The following is a 25,603-nucleotide window of genomic DNA, read 5'->3' as shown; positions in this document are numbered from 1 at the left end:
CAAATAATATACTGGGCATACTCCCAACAGGATTTAGGAAGAAATATAATACAACTACCCACATAGCGGCATTACAGTACCTGCGGGCGATTCAGGCCAAAGAGAAGAATAAGCTCTATTGCTGCTATGTTGATTTTTCGAATGCTTTCGACTCGGTTTCCAGAAGCAGCCTATGGGACAAACTAAAAGACTGGGGCATTGACTCTGTCTTGCTCTATTACATCCAAATGCTCAATTCAAATACATCGGTAGCAGTCCGCCTTAACCAAGATGGGTCAATCTCAAAATATTTATCCACACATCAGGGGCTCAAACAGGGCTGCGCCTTGGGTCCCATTCTGTACAATCTTTATACGGCTGAAATGGATAAAGCCCTAAAGGTGCCCAGAAATGTTCCTCCAACCATAAACAGTGTCAAGATTATAAGCTTGGCGTATGCAGACAACATCATAATCTTTGATCAAACGCAGACTGGTCTTCAGCGTACACTAAACGCGCTAAACCAATATGCTAAAGAAAATGTTACAGTTATAAATAAATCTAAAACAAGAACCATGTGTCTGAAGGATTCCCAAACTAAACTTAGAAATTCACAGTGGCACCTGGATGGCACAGCATTGGGCACCGTCAAAGAAGTTCTGCACTTGGGCTTCCCGATATGGTCCATACCATCAGCCTCTCAATATGAAGATCATATAAGCACAAAAATATGGAGGAGATGGGCAGTCATAAAATCATGTGTGGAACATGGGGGCGGTAGCAATATTGAAGGATGTATCCAAGTATATAAAACTAGTATATGCCCGGCCATTCTTTATGCCATGGAGACCCTGTAAAACGTGGAAGTCGCTTGACTAGATAAGTTGGAGGCCAAACTGCTCTGCTCATTTATTAATATGCCCTGGGGGGTTCTAGTTGAGCCATTACGATTGGAGTATGGACTTCAACCACTGCACTCATGTTGGGCAATCAAAAGGGTTCTTCTATACCTTAAATTAGATAAGATGGCCCACTGTTCGAATAATCTTTTACAACTATTGAGCAACGACTTGGATAAAGGCTGCCCAAATAAATTTATCAAAGACTTGCATACCTTTACTGAAGATTATCTGTCCAAAATAGGGGATACTGTGGACACCATACGTGAGCCCCTGGACTGTATAACACACATAAAAAAGAAAAAAAATGAGATGGACATAGTTAGGGCGATAGACAGACTGCATAGTCTCAAGAGGTATAGAGAATATGCCTATCAGGGCTTCAAAAATGGTAAACCTAGAAGTTAACTAACAAAATGGTATAACCCAGAGCTTAGACAATTCACAATGCAACTCCAATTTAACATATTAGGTACAAAGGTGTTCACGAACAAGTAGAAAAAAATAGAGCAAGACGATATTTGTAGGCATTGTCTCACTGAAGTAGAGACAAGCAGACATATACTTACCTTGTGCATTGTCTTGAAGCCATTATATGTTAAAGGATACGGGGGATTTGTCAGACCAATAGAGAATATAAGTAGAGATCAATTCTGGTCTGCCTTGTCGGGAACCGTGGATCTCCATCTTCCTTGCAGTGCCGCGATTTTAATTGTCACAGCCCCTCTGGTGACTTCCAACCACTAGAGCGCGTATCTAGTTCCATGGCTTTTGCGTGCTGCATTACTCTTGGGCTCTTCCTTATCTGCGTGTTTTTGCAGAATTTGTCAAAAAGAGCCCTGTTCTCAGCATAGAGGTGTTGGACTCGATCTGTACTACAATAGGCCATAAAGGTTGGTGAATTTATGGGGATGTCAAACCCTGAGTGGAAAGGGAGATACCATGATCTACCAGTGAGTCTCCTTCCCTCCAACAAGGGTCCTCTCCCTCCAGGTCCAGGAGAATAGCTCAGGGGCAAAACGCTCACTTTGGAAGCAAGACGACTCAGAGAAACACAGGTTCGATCCCCCGGTTCATGCTTAGAAACCTCTGGGTATTAAGTGCGTTATAAATTACCAATTATAATTATATAAATTATCATTATAATTATATATGCTCCTCCCTCGGACAGCCACCCGCAGGGTCGGAATCACGTAATGGCTGCCCTTCCCTGGCCACATGGGAAGAGAGTTTCCCCGGAGATGAAGTGATGACATCGCCGGATTCATCACAGCTGCATCTAAGAGCGTATCAATTTATTAACTTCATCTCCTCTCCATCGTGTGAAAGAAATCACTTTTACATAGCGGTTCAATTTGATTTTGAGGAATTTATTACATGCACCAGACAAATTAAATTAAACTGTATTCGGGCGCAGATGACAACTAGTAATGAACACATGATAAAAGCAGGTGATGGATTGTGATCAGAAATTTAGATTATCTAAATAGGAAGGTTTTCAACCTTTTCCTGAAGAGGTCCAATGTCTAGCACATTCTGATCTCAAGTGGAAGTTGGTTCCAAATTTTGGCCCGAATACGCAGAATCTTCTGTCTCCTCTTGAGACACATTTGGATCGTGGAACACAAGTCAAAAATAAGTCTCCGAGTGGAGCTTCCTACTTGGATGATATTGCGTGATCTTCTCTGCAAGATAGTCAGGTGCTAGCCCTCTCAGACATTTATAGACCAAACAGGACACTTTAAATTAATCTTCTCCTTCAGTCTCAACCAGTGGAGGTATCTCTGCATCGGCAAGACATGATCCGGTTTCCTGAGGTTTCCTTTTACTCTAACTGCTTCTTTCTGAGCCTTCTGGAGTCTGGCTATTTGTTTGGATGGAATTCCTGCTAGAAGGCTATTGCAGTAGTACAGGTTAATCATAGCCCCCAACCCCCACCACCAGTGCCTTATCCTCTATAGGGATAAAAGGGAGCACATTCCTTAATACTCGCAATGCATAAAAAACAGCATTTACTTTTGCCCCTACCTGGGCTTCGCTGGCCAGGTTTTTTTTTAATAATGAAGTTGCTCCCCTAAAATCAAGGGGGAAGGCTCTGTCTCGCTGGCAGAATTTTATCCTTTGGGCCAAACAGTATAATCTCTGACTTGGATGTGTTCAACTGCAGGTGATTATGATTCATCCACTCGTTGAGCTCCTCCATACTTCGATTGATTCTCTCAAAGACATCATTGATGTCCTGGATCTCAATATATATCTGAGTATCGTCTGCGTATGAATGAAACCGCAGACCATACTTTTCAAAGATGTTGAACACTGGACGAAAATACAGATTGAAAATCAAGGGGGACAGGGAGGAGCCCTGCGGCACCCCACATTCCATATCCACCATTTCAGAAATGTAACCTTCCAGAATCACTCTTTTTGTCCTATCTTTAAGGAAGGATCAGAACCATTTTACTACATGTTCATACATCAACAGCACCGTGGACCCCCCTTAATCCACAGCCTCCAACAAGTCATCATGCACAGCTACAAGAGCTGTCTCCGTTCCATATTTGGGATGCAACTCAGAGTGTAACTTGTCTAGCAGCCTCTCTCTATCCACAAACGTCTGAAATTGGTTACAGACCACGTTTTCTAAAAATGTTGTCGGCCACATCAAATTCGCCACTGGCCGATCATTTTTCAGGACTTCTGGATCGAAATTTGGTTTATTATGCAAGGGTTTCACCAATGCTCTCTTTAGAGCTTTTGGGACCTGGCACCCTTGCAGTGACTTATTCACAAAAGTAGTGATGAAAGGCGTGATGTTCCTTGCCAGGAGTTTGGCTGTACATTCCGGCTTTACGCATGAGAGGTCCTTAGTGGATTTCAATTGACTAACAAGGGAGAACATCACTTTCTCATCCACTTTTTGGAAGTGGCATTGCATGTTTGTGGTGTGTTTATACACAGCTTTTGCCAAAGCACTAACAAAGACAATAGGAAAACAGTACAGGAAATGCAATAGTAGTTTGAAATCAAAAAAGATATGTAAATGGTGGGCACGCAAGTTGGGACAATGCCAGAAGAGTGGGACCGAACATGCCAAGTGTTATGAGCAATCAAAAAAAAATCGTAAAGCTGCTGACGAGTAAACTGTAAACCTAATTAGCATGAAATAAACAGCAAACATGATTAGGAAGAAACGAAGCCAAAAAAACATGTAAAAAATATGCAGAAAAATGAATGGAAATCCCAAACGGAGAGTTGATCATTTAAACGAAAGAAGTGTGCATTCACAGTACTGACCTGTCTTGAATAAAAGTATACTGGATCGCGTGCGATGGGTCATTTGTGGGAGTAGCCCAGCACTTTTCAAGTCGTATTATCAAATGGCCCGGGATCTGATAGACAAAAAATACAACATTTCAATTAATTATTTTTCATTATGATTTGGTTTATAAACAGAAACCTTTCACATGTTTTATGTTAAGGCAACATTTCATCAACTAATTAATAAAAAATTACATATGCAATTACCTCCAATTTGATAAGTACAAGAATAAAACATTTTTATAAAAGCAAGTTTATCTGCAATATTGTCTCTACATAATTAATGGCTTTCCCTAAGTTATTAGTGATAACTGATTTCCCGTCATGAAACGGTTACAGGAAGCCTCTACTGACGAGGTTGATGTTTTGTGTACACATTTCTTTTCTTAAAACGAAGGTTTGGGCACATTCCAATAATAAGTGTTTCAGATTTTCATTGCCGTGACCTCGGCGAAGTGTGCACTCTCGTTTGTCTCTTTCAATTTCGCATCTAGACCCAACAACCTCTAACGTTAGCAATACATTTGGACAAAATCGCAGAAACACTGCTCTGCATTGGGATAATCGTTCTATTTATGGGGGGAGACAGACACGACCTTTATGGATTTTTGCATGTTCTTGGTGTAGTGCATATGTTTTATGTCTGCTTTTAGTATTAATCCAGTCATAATAAAATAATACATTTTTTACCATATTAGGGGAAGTAATCAACATATCAAGGTGAAGCACAAGCCCATTAGTTAGGGCCGGACTATCTTTATTACATACAATTAGATCAATGTTAAATAAGAAAATATGAACAATTTATGGGCTATTATTTTCATCTGGGCAGTTAATTGCAGGTCTTTAGTTGTTTTTAACATTTCTCATTTGAATTGGTGATTGAGCAACACACCAAGTAAATAAACCTCTTCACTAATTCCAGCCTTGCATTCCTAGTAGACAAGCAAACTTAAAAGTTCTTATGGAACTGGAAAATCTTATCATGTTTTATTTGTGAGTATTTACTTGTAAATTGTGCTCCTCAGCGTGTGACTGCAACAGTTGCAGTATACGCTGCATCCCAATCATTGTCACATCAAAGAGTATAATGTCGTCAGCGTAAGCCAGCCACGACAATCTTACCTGGCCCATTTTTACAGGAAACGTGGAGGATCCCACTTCTGGGAGGAACACATGGTTCCATCCACAGACTGGTATTTCCTAAATCCATCTACAGTGGAGACCAGTTAGTGATTAATTGAAACTTTGCACCATACAGTTCAGAGACTGTTCATTGATTGTTTCCAAAGTTGTAGAGGATGCTGGAGTATGCCACAGTTAGTACTGTTAGCTGTGTGGCCATCTTTGAAGCGTCAATGCCCATGTCCACACTAAAGGCAACTAAGTTTCGAAGATTGGGTACTGTGGCGAACCAGAAGAAGGACTCAGATGACTAAAGGTCATTTTCAAGGAGTTTTATTAAAATAAAAGAACCAAAATGCCTAGCTAGCCCTATCGCTATGAGGGGAAACACTAAGAAGCACAAAATAAATGTAATGCTTGGTTGTAAAATTGTGTATATTGTGTAAGGTTTATTTATTAAACCAATTAACTTAATTAAGCAATGACTTGATAAAAAACAAAAACAATCATCCTTTCAGGCGCTGAGTTTTCCCCAAAGTCATGTTATCTCATACAGGGTATTTTCTTTTCACAAACTTTGTTTCACATGGGACAGCAGTCCACCCTGTCCTATCAGAGTTCTGTACCTTTTGTTGCTTTTTCAGCCTTAATTCAAAGTGTTCATCTCTCTTCCTAAATCCCCCTTTCATATGATATTTGCACACTTGGGTGTCTCAGGCTCAGGTAACCTTGATAGAGTTCCCAGCCAGCTCTTATTCACAATGTTCGTATCAATCCCCCTTTCACAGGGTATTTGCATACTCACATTTCTCAGGCTCCAGTAACCTTGATAGCTTTCCCAGCAGTTATTCTCAATTTTTTTATTTTGATCAGTCCCCCTTTCATAGGGTATTTGCACACTCATGTTTCTGAGGCTCCCATAACCTTGATAGCTTTCCCAGCCATTAATCACAATGTTCGTACCTTGTAACAATATACCCTCCATTGGGTTTCTCAGGCTCCCGTAATCCTGATAGCTTTCCCAGCTGTTATTCACAATGTTTGTATTTTGATCAATCCCCCTTTCATAGGGTATTTGCACACTGGCGTTTCTCAGTATCCTATAACCTTGAGAGGTTTCCCAGCTGTTATTCAAAATGTTCATATTTTTATCACTGCCCGTTTTATAGGATATTTGCACACTCTGGTTTCTCAGGCTCCCCTAACCTCGATAGCTTTCCCAGCCGTTAATCACAATGTTTGTGCCTTGTAACAATATGCTCTATGTTTGGTTTCTCAAGCTCCTGTAACCTCATCAGCTTTCCCAGCGGCTACTCTCAAAGGTGTGCAGAACTTGGGGACTCAGGCTCCCTCACATGATCTGGTCTCAGCATCCGTTACTGTCCTACCGGCCCACCACCACTCATTGGTGATTGCGCCACCAGATGTGACGTAGGAATTCCTGTCTCTGCTCCCTCTCCAACCTCGGCTCCTCGGCAGTGGTCGAAGTGTACGAAAAGAAGTAGTGGAACTATTTTCCCTGCTGGCCTGCACCCACTCCCCACAAACCCCATCATCACGACCCCTTCCACACACAATACACACACCCAGACACTTGCACCTGCTGTTGAAGGGAACGTTCAGTGCAGTGCACTGGAAGGGAAAGTTTCAACTTCTTCCTACACTTTTATTTTAAAACTAAACCATTCCAGAACGGTTTCTTTTTAAAATAAAAGTATAGGAGCTGTAAAAGGTCATTTAAAAAAGTAGAGGAGCACCGCTCCCGACCGCTCCCGCTCACTTCGACCACTGCTCCTCGGACAGGTAGAACGCCAACCCTCAGGCATTCGGCTCATGGCTTGCTCGGCCATCTTGCTGCCACTAGTTCCATGGCCCAGTGTGGCTCCACTCCTCCAGGACGTGAAGGCTGCGGACGCTCGCTTCTTTGTAGCTGTTCTCTTCCCTCCAGAGGAGTTTCCTCTTTTATACACATCACAGGAATAAACAGAACAGTGCCCTTCTTCACTGACAAAGGCGTTCAGGCTGTGTTCAGCATTGCCTGAAGCCAATACATGTAAGAAGAACCTTTGTAGAATATAGTCGTTGCAGGAGATATTAAAGCCTTTTCTGCATCCATATTTGCAGACAAGGTGGTTTGTACTGGGAGTTCTGCTATGGAATGGTAGTCCTTGTGTTCAAGACGGGGAGACACTCCCACCAAGGTCCCACTTGACCAGACCCCTACGGAGGGTCTTATGTAGCAGGCCCACCTAACTAGCCTCAAAGGGGGTGGCTCACCTCTGGGGAGAAGGGGTGAATTGTCCAGATTCGTTACAGCACCTTTTATTTCACAGTGCTGTGTTTAGGCAATGATTATGTTTTTATTGGCAAATAAAGCTATTCATTTGAATCATTTAGTAAGCTAACTATCTTTACAGTACTATAATAAATGATAAATGTTTCAGAAGCCATAAACACAGTCTCTTCATTTTAAATGTCGAGCACTGAAGAAATGCTTTGGAGTTTCCTCTAGTCTCCTACTGCTCTTGTTTTAAAAGTCTCAACTTGAATGGTTGCAGGTAAACTGATTCCTTCAGTGGACATATAATTTGCTGTCCCCTTTCCATATATGCAACCAAACCCCTACCTCTGTAACTGGCAGAAGTATTCTGACCCAATATATGCCTCTATGAGCACTGTGCCTGTATCTTAGCTGGCATTCCCATATCCCTGAATATATTTAGGATTATTCAATAAAAGCCGAATGACAACTCCGGACAATATACCTCCTGAATCTGATGGACTGTCAGTAACTTCTTCCACACCTGTTGTATCACATGAACAATACACGTGTTTCCCCTCTGCTCCATATTGTCCCACAATAGTTCAAACCTTCCCTGTATATTGGCAGTGCTCTAAGCCATTGCCTAAGTTCTCCTGTCTGAGAGTCATTCCATCGCGTAGCTTACTGTAAGTGGGCCGCTAAGAAGTACAATTTGGAATCCGGAAGGGACCGCTCCACCTTCCTTGTAGGGCCAATGTAGTGTGGCTAGTGCAACCCTACACCTATCATTCCGCCATACTAACTCTGTTATTTTTTAATTCAGCATTTTAAGGAAAACCTGTTTAATCATATAGGGGATATTAGAAAAGAAATACAATAGTCGAGGAATAATCACCATTTTGTGCAATGCTATTCTACCCATTAATGAGGGGCAACATTATGCAGAACTCAATAGCTTCCCCAATACATGAAAGTACCCTCCCACTGTTAATAATAATAATAATAATTATTATTATTATTATTATTATTGTATAATATAATTGTTATTGTTGTATAACTTACTTCTTTTGGTGCACTTCAGAGTCATGATTGTCATCGGTGTTGCAGGATAAATCCTTAGCTACTAAGTGGTTGGTGTCACTGCGCGTCAAACATGAGCTTAGCTTTATAGTCAGTGATGTAGCCAACTCTTGCCCCACCCACGCATCCCATCATGGTAGCTAATGCTGGATATCTCAGTCTGGCATTCAGCACCATTTTGGTTTCCGCCTAGCAGTGTACCCACCCCCACCCCCACCTTGCATGCTAGTCTCACTGCATCCTAGTCGTCAGTCAGTCAGGAAGTCCTCACACACACCTCAACTGATGTGTTCCTTCCTTTTTATAACTTGGAGTCAACAATAGGTATACAGTGTGGATGGTTAGAGCTATCTCCTCCACAGCTCAATCTGGCATTACGTGTCCTACAGTGGGAGATCTTTTACCACTCCCTCATACATTGATGCTTTTATGCCACCCTCCCCTGAGGAGCTTCCATTGGCCCCACCCCTGTACACAGGTGTTTTCTGAATGCATCACAATGCCCTGGGGAATGTTCCCTTAATGCACTGATATCTCTTGGATAAACTACTTGTCTTGGTCCCTTTGGCAGCTGCACACCTCCTTGCTCTCTTAAGCATGGCATACCCCTTGGTTCAAACCAGCCAGCCAACCAGCGTTATAAATGTTTCTAAATTTAGTGGGATTCCTTTCAAAAATATCCAAGACAAACCCAGTCATATTACCAGCCGTTTTCTTATGACGCATATGCACCTCTTGAGTTTCTGATTTATTCAATGACCCGACAGTATTCCCAGTGTTTTTGATTTTCTCAGTTCATATTTAACAGAGAGAAATTACACTGCATGACATTGTATGGGAGGTATCCTGAGAGCCCTCAGAATTGCGCATATGCAAATTGCAAAAGCATTAATGTGCAGAGCAAAACAGGGCAACATTCCAAGGGGCTCTTCTCGAGCTGGGCGGTATCCCAGCTGTAATACCGCCCAACTGTAATAACATTAGCACCCACCGGTCCGGCGGTATTACCGCTGCATCATGGGTTGGGCGCTTACGGTAAATCCCTGTTAGGGAGATTTCTCACACAAGTGCTTAATTCCCTCTACCTTAGAGCCCTCCATCTCTTTTGCTATATTTTGATGGCTTTGAACTTTTCATTTTTATTGTGTTTTTCTTTTGTGCTCTTTGGTTATGGAGTTTTAAAACAACTCCATAGGCATCATCTTTTTCTGTGTGCCACACAGCACCTTCAGTGCAGTGACACAGGGATGTCTTTCAGACTTAAATACCTTCTCTAGGGCTGACTACCGTCTCCCAGAGCATGTAAAGTTAAATTGACTTTACTAGTCTCTTTAAATTTACTGACCCAGCACACACTATCTTACTATAGCGTGCTGGAGGGGTTGCCTAACTTCCCCTGAGTCAAAACACTCATGTAACAGACAAATGTTACCCTTTCCTACTTTAAATGGCTGGTGGCAGTGGTTTGGATCAACTACCATGATTTTCCTGACCGCTAACAACGGTAGCTAAAAATCGGGTCAGCCATGTTTTTCAATAGGGCGCCCAAAACCTATCTGTAAAAACAGACTCTGGTCATCTTTTTTCACCATTTCTTTTAGGAAAGGACCTTCTTGTGTTTGTCTCTGCGTGCTAAACCAGGTTTGGTCCCTTTGACCGTTGGCCTTTGGCGGGCTTCAGTGCTGAAGCCCTCCTCTGGTGCCTGAGTGTCTGGGATGGACAGGATGTGAGGGAGGTGCCCGAAACTCTGTGTGCTTAGTCTCCTAGGAGACCTGAATGCACTCTGGCGTGATTGGCCGGCTGGCTGTCCAGCAAGGACAGCCACCCTGCTGTGTGAGTGACAGCCAGGCTGGAATGAATGGGGGAAAACTGTTTAAAAGCAGGTCTCTGGGACTTGGAAAGCAGAGTCGACCACTGGAACGAAAGAACCGTAGATGAGCTGAAGGAAGAGGACTGCTGCAACTCCTGGATGACCGGTGCAGCCCTGCTGCAGGTCCGAATCGCCTGAAACTCCAATCGACAGAGAAGCCCTTCAAGGTTAACTTCTTCCCTTGAGTTTGGTGGGAACAACCATCTCGTAAACCACCTGGACACCGTCCCCATCTGGTCGAATTTTCATCATAGTGCTGTTGAAAACCAGATAGCCAGAGGGAAGGAAACCAGCTTGTGGACTTTAAGGCACTCACACCTTAAACCGACGTCTTGCTAAGCTTTTGGCCTCATACCTGGGCAGTGCAGGAACCTCCCGACGTCCTCCTTCTTGTCCCCACGACTGAAGCTCAGGAACAGCAAGATCTGCTCGAACTACCAGGAACAACTGTCTCAGCTACAGCTCCTCTTCAATACAAAGGTACCGTGCAAACCGGCCCGGAAATCTTTTCGGCCATTGCAAGAGTTCATGGAAACTTTCTCAACTTCAAAGGCTTCTCCTTCACTAAACATTTGTCAAACTTTTCGCCTAGCCAAATTCTTCTAAACTCCGTGGCCAAAACTTAAACGTTATCTACCAGAACTGTGCTATCCTATACAAATACTCTGAACCATTGACTTTGGCCCAGGCCTATTGAGAAGAATTGATGGTTGTAGCTAACTGAAACCCTTTGCCCTGCCTATGAATGTATTTTGGCTGTCTATTCTTATAACGTTGTCTTTTTACCACTTTATTAAGCTGAAGTGCCATTTTACTCCCACTTCATGGGAGCTAAACTTGTTTATTTACATACCGGTTCTGTATTTGTGGTTTATTAGTGTGTGATATTGAGCTGCTCTTGCTAGTGTAATATTTTCTAACTAACTGAGTAAATAAGTGTATATTCTTTTACCAAGAAACCTTGAGTAAGGGTTTGTTTGAATCACTGTATTAGTTGGTCTTTTGTGTAACTTGTTCTATTGCTCACTTAAACTCTTGAGATAAGTCTGGCTGCTCAGCCATCGCTACCACTTTACTGTGTAGTACAGGCTTGTACCAAAGGGGAAATTGTGCTTACACTTGTAGTCTTAATTGCATGTAGTGTTCCCAAACGGTACTGCATGTGAGTCTGCCTAACAATCACCATTCCCCATTAGGTACATTGGATCCAATGGGGCATTTTTGGCGCTAGTGCTGCACTCTAATACAGCCGGTGGTAGTACCGCCAAAAACAGGGCACTAAGGGCTTGATCACGAGTTGGTCGGTATCCCAGCTGGGATACTGCCCAACTTTATTTGCGTTAGCGCCCACGAATCACGGGTTGCGCGCTTACTGTTAGTCCCCATTCCCCATTTGGTCCATTGCACCCAATGGGGAATATTCGGCACAATTACTGTGCAGTAATACCGCTGGCGGTAATTGCACCAAAAGTGGGAATTTTTCTGCCGTGGTTACCCCCAGATCCGGGTAAACACACCAGACTCCCGATTGGGCAGACCCTTAAATGCGGCCATAACACTGTTACCGCCCCATTTAAAGGCTACTGGCCAACTCGTGATCAGGTCCTAAATTGGATTTTGACCTCCAGAAAAAAAGCTGGAGTTAAACGGCCCATTTAGCGGCCAACTCGTGATAGGGCCAGCCCTTAAATGCAGCGGTAATAACGTTACCGCCGCATTTAAGTGCTACCACCCAACTCGTGATGATTCCCCTAGTGTTATGCTGTGAATATGCTGGTCATGATGAGAGACCTTTCGGAGGCAGTGGTTTTCACCAAACCTTTGTTGCTTGTAAACACATGCTAAGCACTTGCTATAACTATTTATACTTATTTTGCTGCTTTTAGCCCATGGCTAAAAATAATTGCCGTCTGAGGAATTTAACATCAGCCTTGCAAGAAAAGACTGTGTTTCCTGGCAGACGTATTTGCTTCACACAAAGAGCATGGGGGGAAAGGCATAAGGGACGGCTTTCAGAAACACGTCCAAACATGGTATGGCAGTGCCAAAGTGCGCTGTCAATTATTTGTTTTTTTCAGGTTCCCGTTAATAAAATGAACAAAGACTGCCTGTGAGGCAGGTATCTAATTTGAAACTGAACAATTACCTGGAAATGTAGAAAATTAGTTGCTGGAGGGCATCCCCGGCTCCCGCTATTCATGAGCCATCTCCTCCATGACAATTATTCTACTTTTGAGGCTGGGAAAAATATGAAAGGAACGACGGACTAAGTTACAAAACAGCCACTCACCTGACACCCATCCCCGTTGTTTTGCAGTGCAAGCTCTAATCGCTGCCATGAGCAACATATTTAATAGAGGAAATTGCATTTGTTCAGTTCCTTGTTTTAGCACGCCATATATTTCTGCATCAATTGTACTTGCTTTCTGGTGGTATGCGATAGTGACATAAAATATGTACAAATATAGTTTTGGTTGAAACCATCAAGTATTTAGAAATGTGGAAATGGAAAATGAACACTAATCTCACACAAGACAAGTGGTCTGGATGCTCTGTTCAGATGATAGGGCAGTGCTGATTGCCGATAGCAGCTTGCCAGTGTCTTCTAGTGTCACTGTCTGGCCCTGTGATCATGAACCCGAAGTGCAAAATCCTTCTAGAAGCAAAATTTGCAAAATCTGCGCTAACCATTTAGACATTAGACAGGTTTTTTAGATCTTTGGGGTCCGGGGTCGGGGGGGGGGGGGGGTTGTACAGGAATGGAGAAGGCAATTGAATAACAAGGACACTGACCAGAAGACCAGAATTGTCTGTTTTATAATCTGCCCATTTTAAATTACAGTTGCTATTTGGGACGTTTGACAATGTCCTTTTCCTGATCCTCAAGGTCTCCACAGAGGAGACCATGAGGGTGGCCCACTCTGTCCAATCAGAGCATGGTATTGCTGTAGGGAGGGTTCCCTGGTCACTCCCCAACACCTTGGTCAGGAAGCAGGGACACGTCACATGGGCCCTAGCAAAACATCTCCCTTTAAGCAAATCATTAAGACAGGTTTCAAGCAATATGTTATGTTAAAGGATATTTATACTGGGCACTATCACCACCGGAGTGGTCTCCAGGCGCTCTGGTCGATCTGAAAAGCAAGAGGGTAGGGTAAGTTACTAGGGCTGAGCGGGAAAGCAGAAGAGGGCTGTGATGTGCTGTTGGCAGCTTCTGTTCCATTTACACTGTTCGCTGTGCATAGGTGTGATTACTTCGGTCGGTAGTTGTCATGTGCTGTTGTGCGAGGCTATGAGTGGTTTGTTTTTCGTTGTGGTGTAGTGAAGTGTGTGCAGTTTGTTTTGCGATATAGGTATGGTTGTGTTATGTTTAGAATTTGAGAGGTGTAAGCAGAAAAATTCGATTTTTAGTAGGTTGGTTAGTGGTGGCACTCCATCTTACCTCCTGCCCTTTGGCGAGCTGTGGTACGCGTCTCTGCCAGTGTCGCGTTTTGTGGTGTGTTGGGGCTGTCAGCAGGGCTATTTGGTGGTGATGACTCCTCGACCCTCCCCTCCCCCCTGTGTCCTGGACAATGGGTTTCCACACTGCTTTGGCTCCATGGCATATCCTGGTGTGCAGCCGCCATCTCCTCCCCGGGTCCCTCGAGGGGACCAACACCCTGCACTTGTTGTGGTATGCTTTGGTCCTGCGTCTTGTAACATATTTATTCATTCCAAGGGGTGTGCTAGTTCTTTCGATTAGCATATCCATGACAACACAGTTGAGTACCGTGGAACACCCCGCTCTAATGCCAGTCTGCAATCTACTCAAGATACCAGACCGGTCCACCCAACTCTGCATTTTTTGCAACATAAAGGATGAAAAAAAATTTCCTGTGATGTTCAATATAGATAAAAACCTATAATGCCCTGGGATCCAGTGTATCTCCTTTCTTATATGCAGGTATCAAGATGGCAGAAAGGACCTTATCGAACAACCTACCCAACATTTTTGCCCACAGTCCTGCTTTAAAACCATGTTGGACAGACCATTGGGACCAGGTATTCTGGATGCTTTCAATCTTTTTATTTTTGTACACAATATCCTCCTCTTCTAAAGTAAACTCATTTTTGTTTGTGTACCTAATTTTCCTTAGGCTTGCTTAGATACTTCACCCATTGTGACTCACTAATGGGATTGATAATCCTTCTAGTCTTGGACCCCTTTGCCTCTCCCAGTACATGCCATGTATCCCGGCCATTCCCAAGGGTCTGTGCTTTAACCAAACCTTGCCATTCTTCCATTTTACACTTGCTCTTCCACCAGTAAACGTAAATCCTGCATTTATTCCTAATTTTTTTTTATAATGGCTATTGTAATTAGATTATTTATACGGCTACTTTGATTCTTGCGTACCTCCTGACGCATTTCGACTTTCTTGTCTCTAATACTATGATTGTGTGTTCCTTTAAAATTTGCCCTCACGCACTATTTGTGGAACAATAAAGTGCCCATTCTCCTTTGTAAACTCTGAGATCCATTGTTCGATCACTTCACTAGTCATTCGCTCAATATCAACAAGCAGAAGCTCGGCGTCCTTCACAATTGTTTCTTTGGTCCTGATTAATTAATTTCATTGCATCCTCTTCTGGGAGCACATAAGCCCACTTTTTGTAAAAGCCTCTCTTCTTCACTTCATAAACACGTGCATATGCTTATGTTGTTTGCTTTGGGCTGTAATGTACAGAGGTGAATAAACAATTCTTGCCTCCATCTCTCTGAAGAGCTACTGCCTGTTAGCGCCTCTTTCCTTTAATATCACTCTCTGAGCACCATAGAATTTGACAGAGTGAGGGACACTGGCGTGATAGTCTGAATAGTGCACTGCAAAATGGCGTTTTTTCATCTACTCGTCTGATTGCCAGAACGTGTCTTTGTGTACACTGCTTCATATGGCTTTCAAGTCTTCTCTACGTTGACGCTCTACAGTCCGTCTGTTTGTTTAGCCCATATTTACAAGTTATGCAGCCAGTGAAAGTGAAAAAATATTGGTTTCTCCAGCTAGGTGTCACCTTTTCTGTCCACAAAATAGCCGTGCACTACATCATCTTTTAAGCATGGTACGTTCTCTAGAAAATTCTGAGGTAAGGGCCCTACAACATCCTTACGTTTTCTGCATTGTGTAGTATTGCTTAATGTTTTTTCAATATTACATGTACTTCCCCTTCATGATAAATTTGAGCTGTAATGAACCATATCGTATCCACATCTTTTTTCGGAGTTTCTGCATGTAGGATACTATGTTGATGAATTTTTCTGGTCTTTAATTTCGAGGTATTTGTGTCTGCGCTGACAACCCTTAGGGTATCTAAGCACTCTGAGGGTCCCACTGTAATGAATAAATCAGAAAATCCAGAAAACTGAGGGGAACTAAAAACAGCAAAGATGTTATGCCATGTAGTTCTGGAGGAAGGAAGATACATAGGGAATCCGCCAGAACCTGAAAAGAACGTCCGACGGTTTATCTGATGCTTTCTCTAGGCACCAACGTGGGTAGCCCTTGAATTGATTACATGTGTCTCTCACTGTTAATTCACAATTGATATTAAGGTTGCATTTTTGTGGAGCTCTAAGTAAATTCCTAAAGGTATATTCCACTTAGTGTTTTTAAGTTGTGCACTAATTGCATGCAGAAGTGAGTTACATGAAGTTGGTTTCCTATATAGAGCTCACTCTAATATAAAATTATCAAACCTTGATCTTTCAAGTTAGCTATCAGTTAGCCTCAGTTATGCTCTCATATGAAAATTCTCCATTAACCAAGTTCTAATTGAAAAAACTCTAGATATTCATTCAATAATGCTTTCCAGAAGAAGAAGACATTGTCGATATAGCTGGGGCATACATTAATGTACTCTGAAAAGCCAAAAATCCTCCCCACCCGGCCAATTCCTCTTCCCACCACCCCAAATTCATATTTGCATAATGAAGTCATATGTTCCGAGGTGGGGGACTTCACTGGACGGTAATGGCCCTTGGGCCCCAAGTTGTACGCTGGTTCTGCACTTTCACCAGCCAGTAATGCCTCACCACAAAGGTACATTTAGCAATTACCACCACAGGCATGAAAGTCCAGATGCTAATGGGTTTGTTTTAAGGGAGCACGGCTTCACGGATCTGCTTGAGCCAAATTCTCTTAAAAACAAATAACAAAGATGGCCATAGGACAGGAGTCTCTTTTCTATGTCTATGGTGAGGGTAGCGATAGTGGACCAACGAGGGACCTGTTGAAGATGTAAGTGGGAGCTGTGGGTGGGGGCCTGGATAGGTGGCAATGGGGGTGATGAGGGGAACAGAAGGGCCTTTGGGGGCAGTTTTGGAGAAAGTGAGCAGGAAAGAAAATGGCAGCTGGGGAGAGGGGACTGTGGCCTTTGTGGAACAAACACTGGTCCCCTCATTGGCTGGTGTACCTTCCCAATTGTGAAATAGATGTAATCATTTATTCTAGCATTTGTTATCTCACACCGATTGATTGCGAGAGATGCTGTTTCGTGGTAAGTTGCTTTTTAGTGCTGGATGAGTCCCCATTGGGACAGGGGAGGATTATGGAAATTAATAGATGAAAGAAATGCAAAAAAGAAAATTGGAGGAGAAAGATGAAAGAACATTATAACATTAAAACAAAAAACAGCTATATAGCACTGAAAGAAAAAGGAATAAAAAGGAGAACGATAACTGAAGAAAAAGACACATAGGCGTAAAAGCAGTCTACAATATACAGATTCAGCACAAGGAAGACAGAACAAGAAACACGAGGGGCAGGGACGTCATTTGCGGGTTCCTTGCTACCCCTGTGGTTTCCTTTGCTACCCCTAAAATAATAAAATAAATTAAAGCTTTTTTATTTTAAATGTTAGGTTCTGGGCTGTGGCCAGCACCATGTGGCTCTTTGGTTCTGGAGGGGTTGGCTTGCTTGTTCAGGCCTCTTAAAAAACAGGGTATTCCACAAGTGTAACACTTTGAACAGTGACCCTAAATAAGAAAGTATAGTAATAACAAATAATCTTTCTGGAATTCTATACAATAATTACTAGACTCACTAAAGGTTTATTTTATGCAGACTTCAGGGGGTGAGTCAGTGATTTAGTCTGTTTTAAAACAGCTCAAATTCACAATGCAGACAAAAACTATAAGTATTTTGCTTTTCGCAAGTTGCTGTTACAGCATGTTTTTTTTCTGCCGCTGTCTCTCTTACGATCATCACAAGACATTCCATCTCGGTGTCCTCGGTCACTTGACAAAATCCTTGTACCTAAAGGCTTGTGTACAGTGTTAAAATGTTTGATCATAGCTCATTAAGTGGCCCTTGATTTCATTGTGCCATTAATTAACCCTCCCAATGACGTGTATTTTGCCAACCTGTGCTGCCTGAAAAGTAGATTCACGCAGGCTTGACATTTCTATTATATTATTATTATTATTATTATTATATTGACGCAGCTTACTGTCAGATATGGCCTATACCATCCCTCCTCTTTCAAGGTCACCATTAATGGCATTAATGGCAGAACTAAAGTATTCAGTATTTGATGATCCAGCTGACCTCAAAACTTTTATTAGATCCCTTAAATCAGAAAATATGGCTACATCGCTACCTTCTAACATACCAGTGACAATTTGCTGATAATCTACATAGTTAGCACATTATATCCTTTACTGTGCTTTGGGTGTTACAGAACTCATTCTTTGTAAACCTTCTGGGTGGGGGTGTTGGCTGGGTGCCTGTTTCTTCCCATGGGCCCCTGTTTGGCCCTTCTGGTGTCACACAGTCCTAATCCCAGTAGTATTTACTCTCCTTTCGTAAACTTGACTACCATTAGTGTGACCTCTTCCACTTTTCTCGTTTGAAACTATCCTGTTTTTGCTCACTCTACATTTTCTATACTCATCTAATAATTATGTCAAGCTTTACATCACCCCCTTTCATTTTGTGTTTTCGCCTTTTGTGCCGTATACAATATTAAATATGCAGCAGCCACATATCAATGTCACGTGTTGATGTTCAAATGCTTTGTCATTCCAGTGCCACTATTGTGTGATACTAATTTATGCGTCTATTACGTTTATTGGATATTTCTTTCTGATGTTTTTTAATCTGCTTAGAATCACATGCTGTGCATAGTCCGACATCCAGTGGTCACTGCGGAGTATTGTATCTTGTTTTTCGAAAGTCGAAAAGGGGACGTCGACATAGGCGTGTCTGTAATACTATAGTGACGTGTAGTGTACCCAAAATCCCTCACGCATCGATGTCCCTCAGATTGTTTTTTTCCACCCAGAATACTGGTCCCCTTATGTGGAGCTCGTAAGAGACATTGGGGGGTCATTTCGAGTATGGAGGTAGCCATGGAGCAATTAGCTCCATGGCTGCCTCCCATAACGTGACTGTGTCTGGCCGGTGTTGTGCAATGGGGACTTACCATCTAGTCCGACCCTGGTGGGACCGGTAAGTTCCCATTGCACAAACCATTCCCCATAGGGCTCAATGGGAATGGGGAGGGTGCAAATAACAGGCTTGCAAATGGCAAGCCCGTTATTTGCGCCCTGGTCCCTTAGCGATAGGGGATTACCGGCACCGGTCTCCTTACAGGTGCCCGGTACCCCTACCGCCCGACCCTTAATGACCACCATTGCCATTTATCATTTACCATTTACTCGACCCTTGGTGGATTTGTCAGTTATTATTAACTTATACCACCTCCAGCCCTCTTTCGACGGCCATTCAACTTCCCCGCCGAGTTAAGATCTTCGACGGCAGTGGTTTCGACGGAGGTGATCCTATCAGCACTGCCGAACACGTGGCCCGGCCTCGGCGGCCTACACAGTAGGGAGAGTGGGGGTTGGTGTGGACATTTCTGTTTCTTCTAGAATGCCTTTCCTTTTCCACCCCTTTCCTTCTGGGTCATTATCACTGGTTACGTCCTCAGCTATGGAGAGGACTCCTTTTAGATTTTGCCCACGTTGTAACAACAAATTTCCATGGAAGGACAAGCATAAGCGGTGTAACCGCTGCTTACCCCTCGACCACAACGAGGCCGGGTGTGCGGCCTGTAAACTCCTTCGTCAAAAAACTTTGAAGGGACACAGGGTCAAAAGGTGGGCAGCCTACGGCATGTCGAAGGCTGACTCCTCACCCGCGGTGGCCGCCGCCGAGTGTGACCATGGGGATAGTGATAACGCTACCTCCGGAATGGAGGTTGTTGACCTCTCATTGGAGCGCTCCCGCTCCATCGCGTCTGTCCCCGGCCGTGAAAAGCTCGGCTCTGGCCCTACTTATGGGGATGTACACCCCGGCGACGCTGACGCACACAGAAAAGTCACTAAACACACAACCCATGGCCATTCGTCGAGTAAATCGAAGAAGCCCTCAGCGCCAATGGAGACGCCGAATCAACCGGCTGCCTATGCCGACCGTAAGGGCCGGCAGCCCTCCCCGCAGCTGCATGCGTGCCTAGCGACTGGGCCGTCTTCAACTAAGGGCGCTACCACCAAAACATCCGTTGAAACACCTCGGAAGAGGGCGTCCGTCGAAGGTAAGGTTCCGGCTCCGCCCATAACTATTCACGACCAGCCCTCGACACAGAAGCTAGTCATGGAAAGCATAGCTAGAATAGTCTCCAAAGACTCGCAGAAACGGGTGGTGAAGGAGTCACCAAAGCCCGGTCAGGGAGACATCAAAATCTACGGAGGGTACGCCGGAACCTCCCCCCACGTCGAAGGGAAAACCCAGAGATACGTCCCCATCGCCGGGCCCACGAGAAGGTTTCTCTGGGGACTATGGGAGAGATCTCGACACCTAGAGGCGGAGGAGAAAGCCTTTCCGCCACTAGACCGTTCAGGGTTATCCCAGTGGACTAGGGAAAGATTTGATTCATGTATGGACAGGCTAGATAGGTTTGTGTCCACTTCTAAACACATTTCACCTAAAAGGCCAAGGGAGGTGCTCCCTGAAGACCCTAGGGCCAAATTCCCAAGACTTTTCGACCCACTTGAGGAAGAAATAGATACATATGACCTCACTGAAGAGGATCCACACTTTCAGGAAGAGGAAGAATTCCTTAATACTGAAGATCTACAAGACACTGGAGGGGACTTTGAGGAAGACCCAGACATATGTGAACCATAGCCCTGGCAGTCACCAGGGGCGTCCACAGACCCTGATGTTTTAGATCTGCCCTATCCTCAGACCGCGCCGGTCAGAGAACCTTCGCCTGTGGACGATCAACCCACATTCAATGCAATGCTACGCAAGGCGGCAACACATTTTCAAATTGATACGGGGGAGACTACCCCAGAAGTAGATTTTGTTGAAAGAATAATTAAGGAAAAGCCGCCTGCTAGCCAAGCCATACCCATTCTCACCTCAATCAAGAGACTCCTCGTTCCCTCTTTATCTACACATGCATTAGTTAGAGGTGTCAATCCAAGAATCGGGAAGCTTTTTCGCCCCTCACCTTCTGATCCCTTATATATTAGGGGTCATTCCATACCAGATTCCCTGGTAGTAACCACCACAAGGAAAAGGGCAAGGGTTCTGCTATCTACTACCTAAGCACCTCCGGACAAAGAGGGGAAGAAGCTTTATGCCTTAGGGAAGAGGACTACATCCTCGGCAGTTTTTGCCAAGCGTATTGCCAGCAATACAACTTTGTTGGCTAGCTACGCCGATGCCCAATGGGGACTGTTGCGCGAAGGCCTACAAGAAGTCCCAGAGCCCTTGCGAACCCCTTATTAGCCACTGTGACAGAAGGTACTCAGGTAAACCAAAGCATCATCAAGAACACCTTAGATGATGCGGAAACGGCTGGCCGTTCCCTATTCCAGGGCGTACTTCTTAAGCGACATGCTTGGCTCAGAAACTCAGGTTTCAAGCCAGAAACACAGGCGTCCCTCATCAGCAAACCCCTTGAAGACTCAAACTTGTTTGGTAAGGCAGTTGATGATGCACTGGAAACAGCTAAGAAGGAACACGAAACATTAAAAACCGTGGACCAAATCACAAGACCTCCTAATAAGCGAGGTTATGGCAACAGGCGCGTTTTTCATGGCCAACAACAAAATCAACAACAATACACCTCAGCCAGCAACTGGTCCTCCCTTCAGGGAACCAGCGGACAGTATGCTCAAAGAGGACAACCACCACCAAATGACCCAAAAGTTCGGGTCCCCTCCCATGCATCTCCGGTTGGGGGCCCGTTAACATCATTTCTGCAAGCATGGGAGGGAATTACCACACACCGTTGGGTACTGTCAACAATAGCCCATGGTTACTGCATCGAATGGTCCCCAACATTCAGACCCCCAAGGGGAAGACGTCTATCACTAGAACAACTCTCCATCCTTCTTCAGGAAGTCGAACTGCTGCTGGAAAAGGAAGCCATAGCGGTCGTGCCTCTATCACAGGTAAAGGAGGGTATTTATTCAGTGTACTTCCTTGTACCCAAAAAGGGTTTACCCATGCACCCTGTATTAGATCTGCGCCCAGCAAACAATTTTTTAAAACCTCGGAAATTTCCTATGGTGACTTTGCAGGAGGTAATCCCCCTGCTCACACAGGGGGATTACATGGCAACACTGGACATGAAAGATGCATACTTTCATATTTCAATGTTGCCAGCGCACAGGAAATACCTCAGGTTCATGATAGAAGGCAAACACTATCAGTTCAAAGTGCTACCCTTCGGCATAGCCTCAGCGCCAAGGGTATTCACGAGGTTACTGGCAGTGGCAGCGGCACACCTGCGCAGGTTGTCCATTCCGGTCTATCCTTACCTCAACAATTGGCTCATAACAGGGGATTCTTACGAAACATGCTTCTCAAATACCCAAAAGACTGTAGACCTCTTGTTCCACCTGGGCTTCTCCATCAACGATAAGAAGTCCAGTCTAGACCCCAGCCAAGTCAAGCAATTCCGAGGGGCTCTAATTGGAACAAAGGACGGCCTCGTCTTCCCCTCCAACGAGAGGGTCCAAAACATGCTGTTTCAGATCCCTCAATATGTAGCCGGTCGAGAGGTGACGGTACGCAAAGCCATGCGATTGCTAGGAATGATGGCGTCATGTATTTATTTGGTCCCTCGGGCATGCCTGCGCATGTGCCCAATGCAAGAGTGGCTCAACAGCCAGTGGTGTCAGGCCAGCGGACAATGGGACGATCTAGTGGTTGTCTCGCAAGCCTTGGTTCTCTCGCAGGGGTGGTGGTCGAGGGAAAACCTTGTGTTGGGGAAATCCTACGCCACCCCCACAGTGGATGTCACTCTAACCACAGACGCATCCCTCACAGGATGGGGGGGGGCTCACCTATCCCATCACACTGCACATGGAGTTTGGACTCCAAGTGTGGCGTCCAAACACATAAACCTGCTGGAATTGTTGGTGGTCTTCAAAGCACTGAAGGCCTTCCAGACACACAAACAAGGGAAAACAGTGCTGATCCTCACAGACAGCACCACGGCCATGTACTACCTGAACAAGCAAGGGGGCACTCACTCTCCAGGACTGTCCAAGCTATCCCAGAACATCTGGAACTGGGCTCTCAAACACAACATCTTCCTGTTATCTCAATATGTACCAGGGGAACTCAATCTTCTGGCAGACGGACTCAGCAGAGACTTCCCTCTGCCCGCAGAGTACGAATGGCGATTGCACAAAGACATCGTCTCCAACGGTTTCGCAGAATGGGGCTTCCCAGAGATTGACCTTTTCGCAACTCTGGAGAACACCCAATGCCAAGATTACGCCTCCAGGTACCACCAGAACCGCTCCAAGGGGAACGGTCTCTGGATAACATGGTCAGGGAAATTTGTCTACGCTTTTCCTCCGACTCCCCTTCTCAACAAGATAGTGCACAAGATGCACCAGGAACCAGTTACCATGATACTGGTGGCCCCCATGTGGGCCCGCCAACCCTGGTTCACTCATCTGATGGAGATGTTACTGTCTCCTCCAGTGAAACTACCCTGCCCGTACAACATGGTGTTACAGGACAGGGGCCAAACGCTGCATCCATGCCCACAGACCCTGAACTTGGCAGCCTAGCTCCTGAGGTCATAGAATTTGGACATTTGCAGCTCACTCAGAGATGCATGGACATTCTCAGAGAGGCAAGGAAACCGAACACTCGTTAGTGCTACGCTAGTAAGTGGAAACGGTTCGTCATCTGGTGTAACTCAAAGAGCATCAACCCTGTTGACTGCTCTCCCACACATATTGTTCTATACCTGACACACTTGCTGGACTCAGGGTTAGTCTTTAATTCTATTAAAGTTCACCTTGCTGCACTCTCCGCCTACACTACGTCTCAACATAAAGTGTCATAGTGGAAAGTTCCAGTTATTAATGCCTTCATGGAGGGAGTGAAAAGAATTCACCCTCCTATATCTAACACAGCTCCCGGATAGGACCTGAATGTTGTTTTAACCAGGCTAATGGGCCCCCCCTTCGAGCCCATGCATAAAGCGACTCTTAAGGATATCACTCCTAATACTGCTTTCTTGATAGCTATCACCTCCATTAGGAGAGTGAGTGAACCACAAGCACTCTCTATCTTAGATCCCTTTGTAACAGTTCACAAAGATAAGGTGGTTCTACGCAGACACCTTAGGTTTGCACCGAAATTAATTTCAAAGTTTCATGTCAACCAGTCTATAGAACTAGCAACGTTCTTTCAAAACCCATCAAACGTGGGCGAAAAATCCCTGCACACACTGGATGTGCGCAGAGCGGTCATGGTTTATATGGAAAGAACTCAACCACTAAGAAAGACTAATCAGTTTTTTGTCTCAGTGACGGCAGGAAGAGAAGGAGATGCAGTTTCCAAATCCACTATATCTAGATGGATTGTCCAGTGCATCACTCTCTGTTACACTCTTGCTAAGAGAGAACTGCCCTTCAAGCCTAGAGCACATTCTACTCAAGGCCCTGGGGCATCCATAGCATTCATTGCAAATGTTCTCCTTGAGCCCATTTGCAAGGCGGCAACCTGGAGTTCTGTACACACCTTTACAAAACACTATTGTCTAGAGGCCCATTCTAGATCTGATTCCCAGGTGGGACAAGCAGTACTAAGACATCTTATCTCTACTGTTCCTTCTCACAACCCACCTCCAACTCCGGGTACTGCTCGCTAGTCTATGCACAGCATGTGATTCTAAGCAGATTAACAAACATCAGAAGTCATGTGTTACTTACCGTAAAAGCATTTCTGATGGTTGTATCTGCTTATTCACATGCGCCCACCCTTCCTCCCCGCTCAGATGGAAGGAACATAGACGTCTTATTAATTTCTCGCTTTTCTGTACTCACTCATGTTGGTCATAAGGCTCCCTCATGGCAGAAAAATACAAACAGAGGGACCTCGACGCGTGAGGGATTTTGGGTACACTACACGTCACTATAGGGATAGTATTACAGACACGCTTATGTCGATGTCCCTTTTCCACTTTCGAAAAACAAGTTGCAATATTCTGCAGTGACCACTGAATGTCGGACTATGCACAGCATGTGAATCTAAGCTGATACAACCATCAGAAATGCTTTTACGGTAGGTAATGCATGTCATATTCCTTTAATGATGTTTAAATGATATTAAGGGTAGCAATAACCCGATAAAAAGACACAAGACAATATCCCACTTGAAGAAATTCAACCCTTAAGTTGCTTGTATCCAAGAAACCCATTTATCCATGCTTGAATCTATGAAACGTAAAACCGTTTGGGTGAGGAATGTTATTACTAGTCCAGATAATGGGAAAAGAAATGGCATAGCAATCTTAATTAACAAGAATCTGCCTCACAAAATTGTTTGTAAAGACTCTGTCAATATGAGAAGGTGAGTTTGGGTTAAATTACAAATAGGGGTACATGTAGTATCCATCATTAATACTTATGGGCCAACTAATCCTAATCCAGAATTTTGGGGTGTCATGTGACATGTCATTTTGCAGTGTAAATTTACTAATCTCATTGTTTGTGGTGATTTCAGTAATGCTATTGACCCTTTTATGTATAGGAGATCAAAATGTGTCTTT

At 44.2% G+C, this 25,603-nt stretch overlaps 1 protein-coding gene across 1 annotated transcript in view; it reads right to left on the bottom strand.

Annotated features, from left to right (window-relative positions):
- Positions 1-25,603, bottom strand: part of LOC138453673 (alpha-tectorin-like) — a 412,421-nt gene that overhangs the window by 150,711 nt on the left and 236,107 nt on the right. The window contains exon 6 of the mRNA XM_069606719.1: positions 4,173-4,267. Within this exon, the coding sequence (XP_069462820.1) occupies positions 4,173-4,267 (95 nt within the window). The remainder of the gene's footprint in view (positions 1-4,172; positions 4,268-25,603) is intronic.

Source organism: Ambystoma mexicanum, chromosome 4p (genome assembly GCF_040938575.1).
Source record: "Ambystoma mexicanum isolate Mex_15411 chromosome 4p, UKY_AmexF1_1, whole genome shotgun sequence".
Taxonomy (NCBI): domain Eukaryota; kingdom Metazoa; phylum Chordata; class Amphibia; order Caudata; family Ambystomatidae; genus Ambystoma; species Ambystoma mexicanum.
Note: the sequence above shows the minus strand (reverse complement) of the source record. Positions and strands in the feature narration are given on the sequence as shown.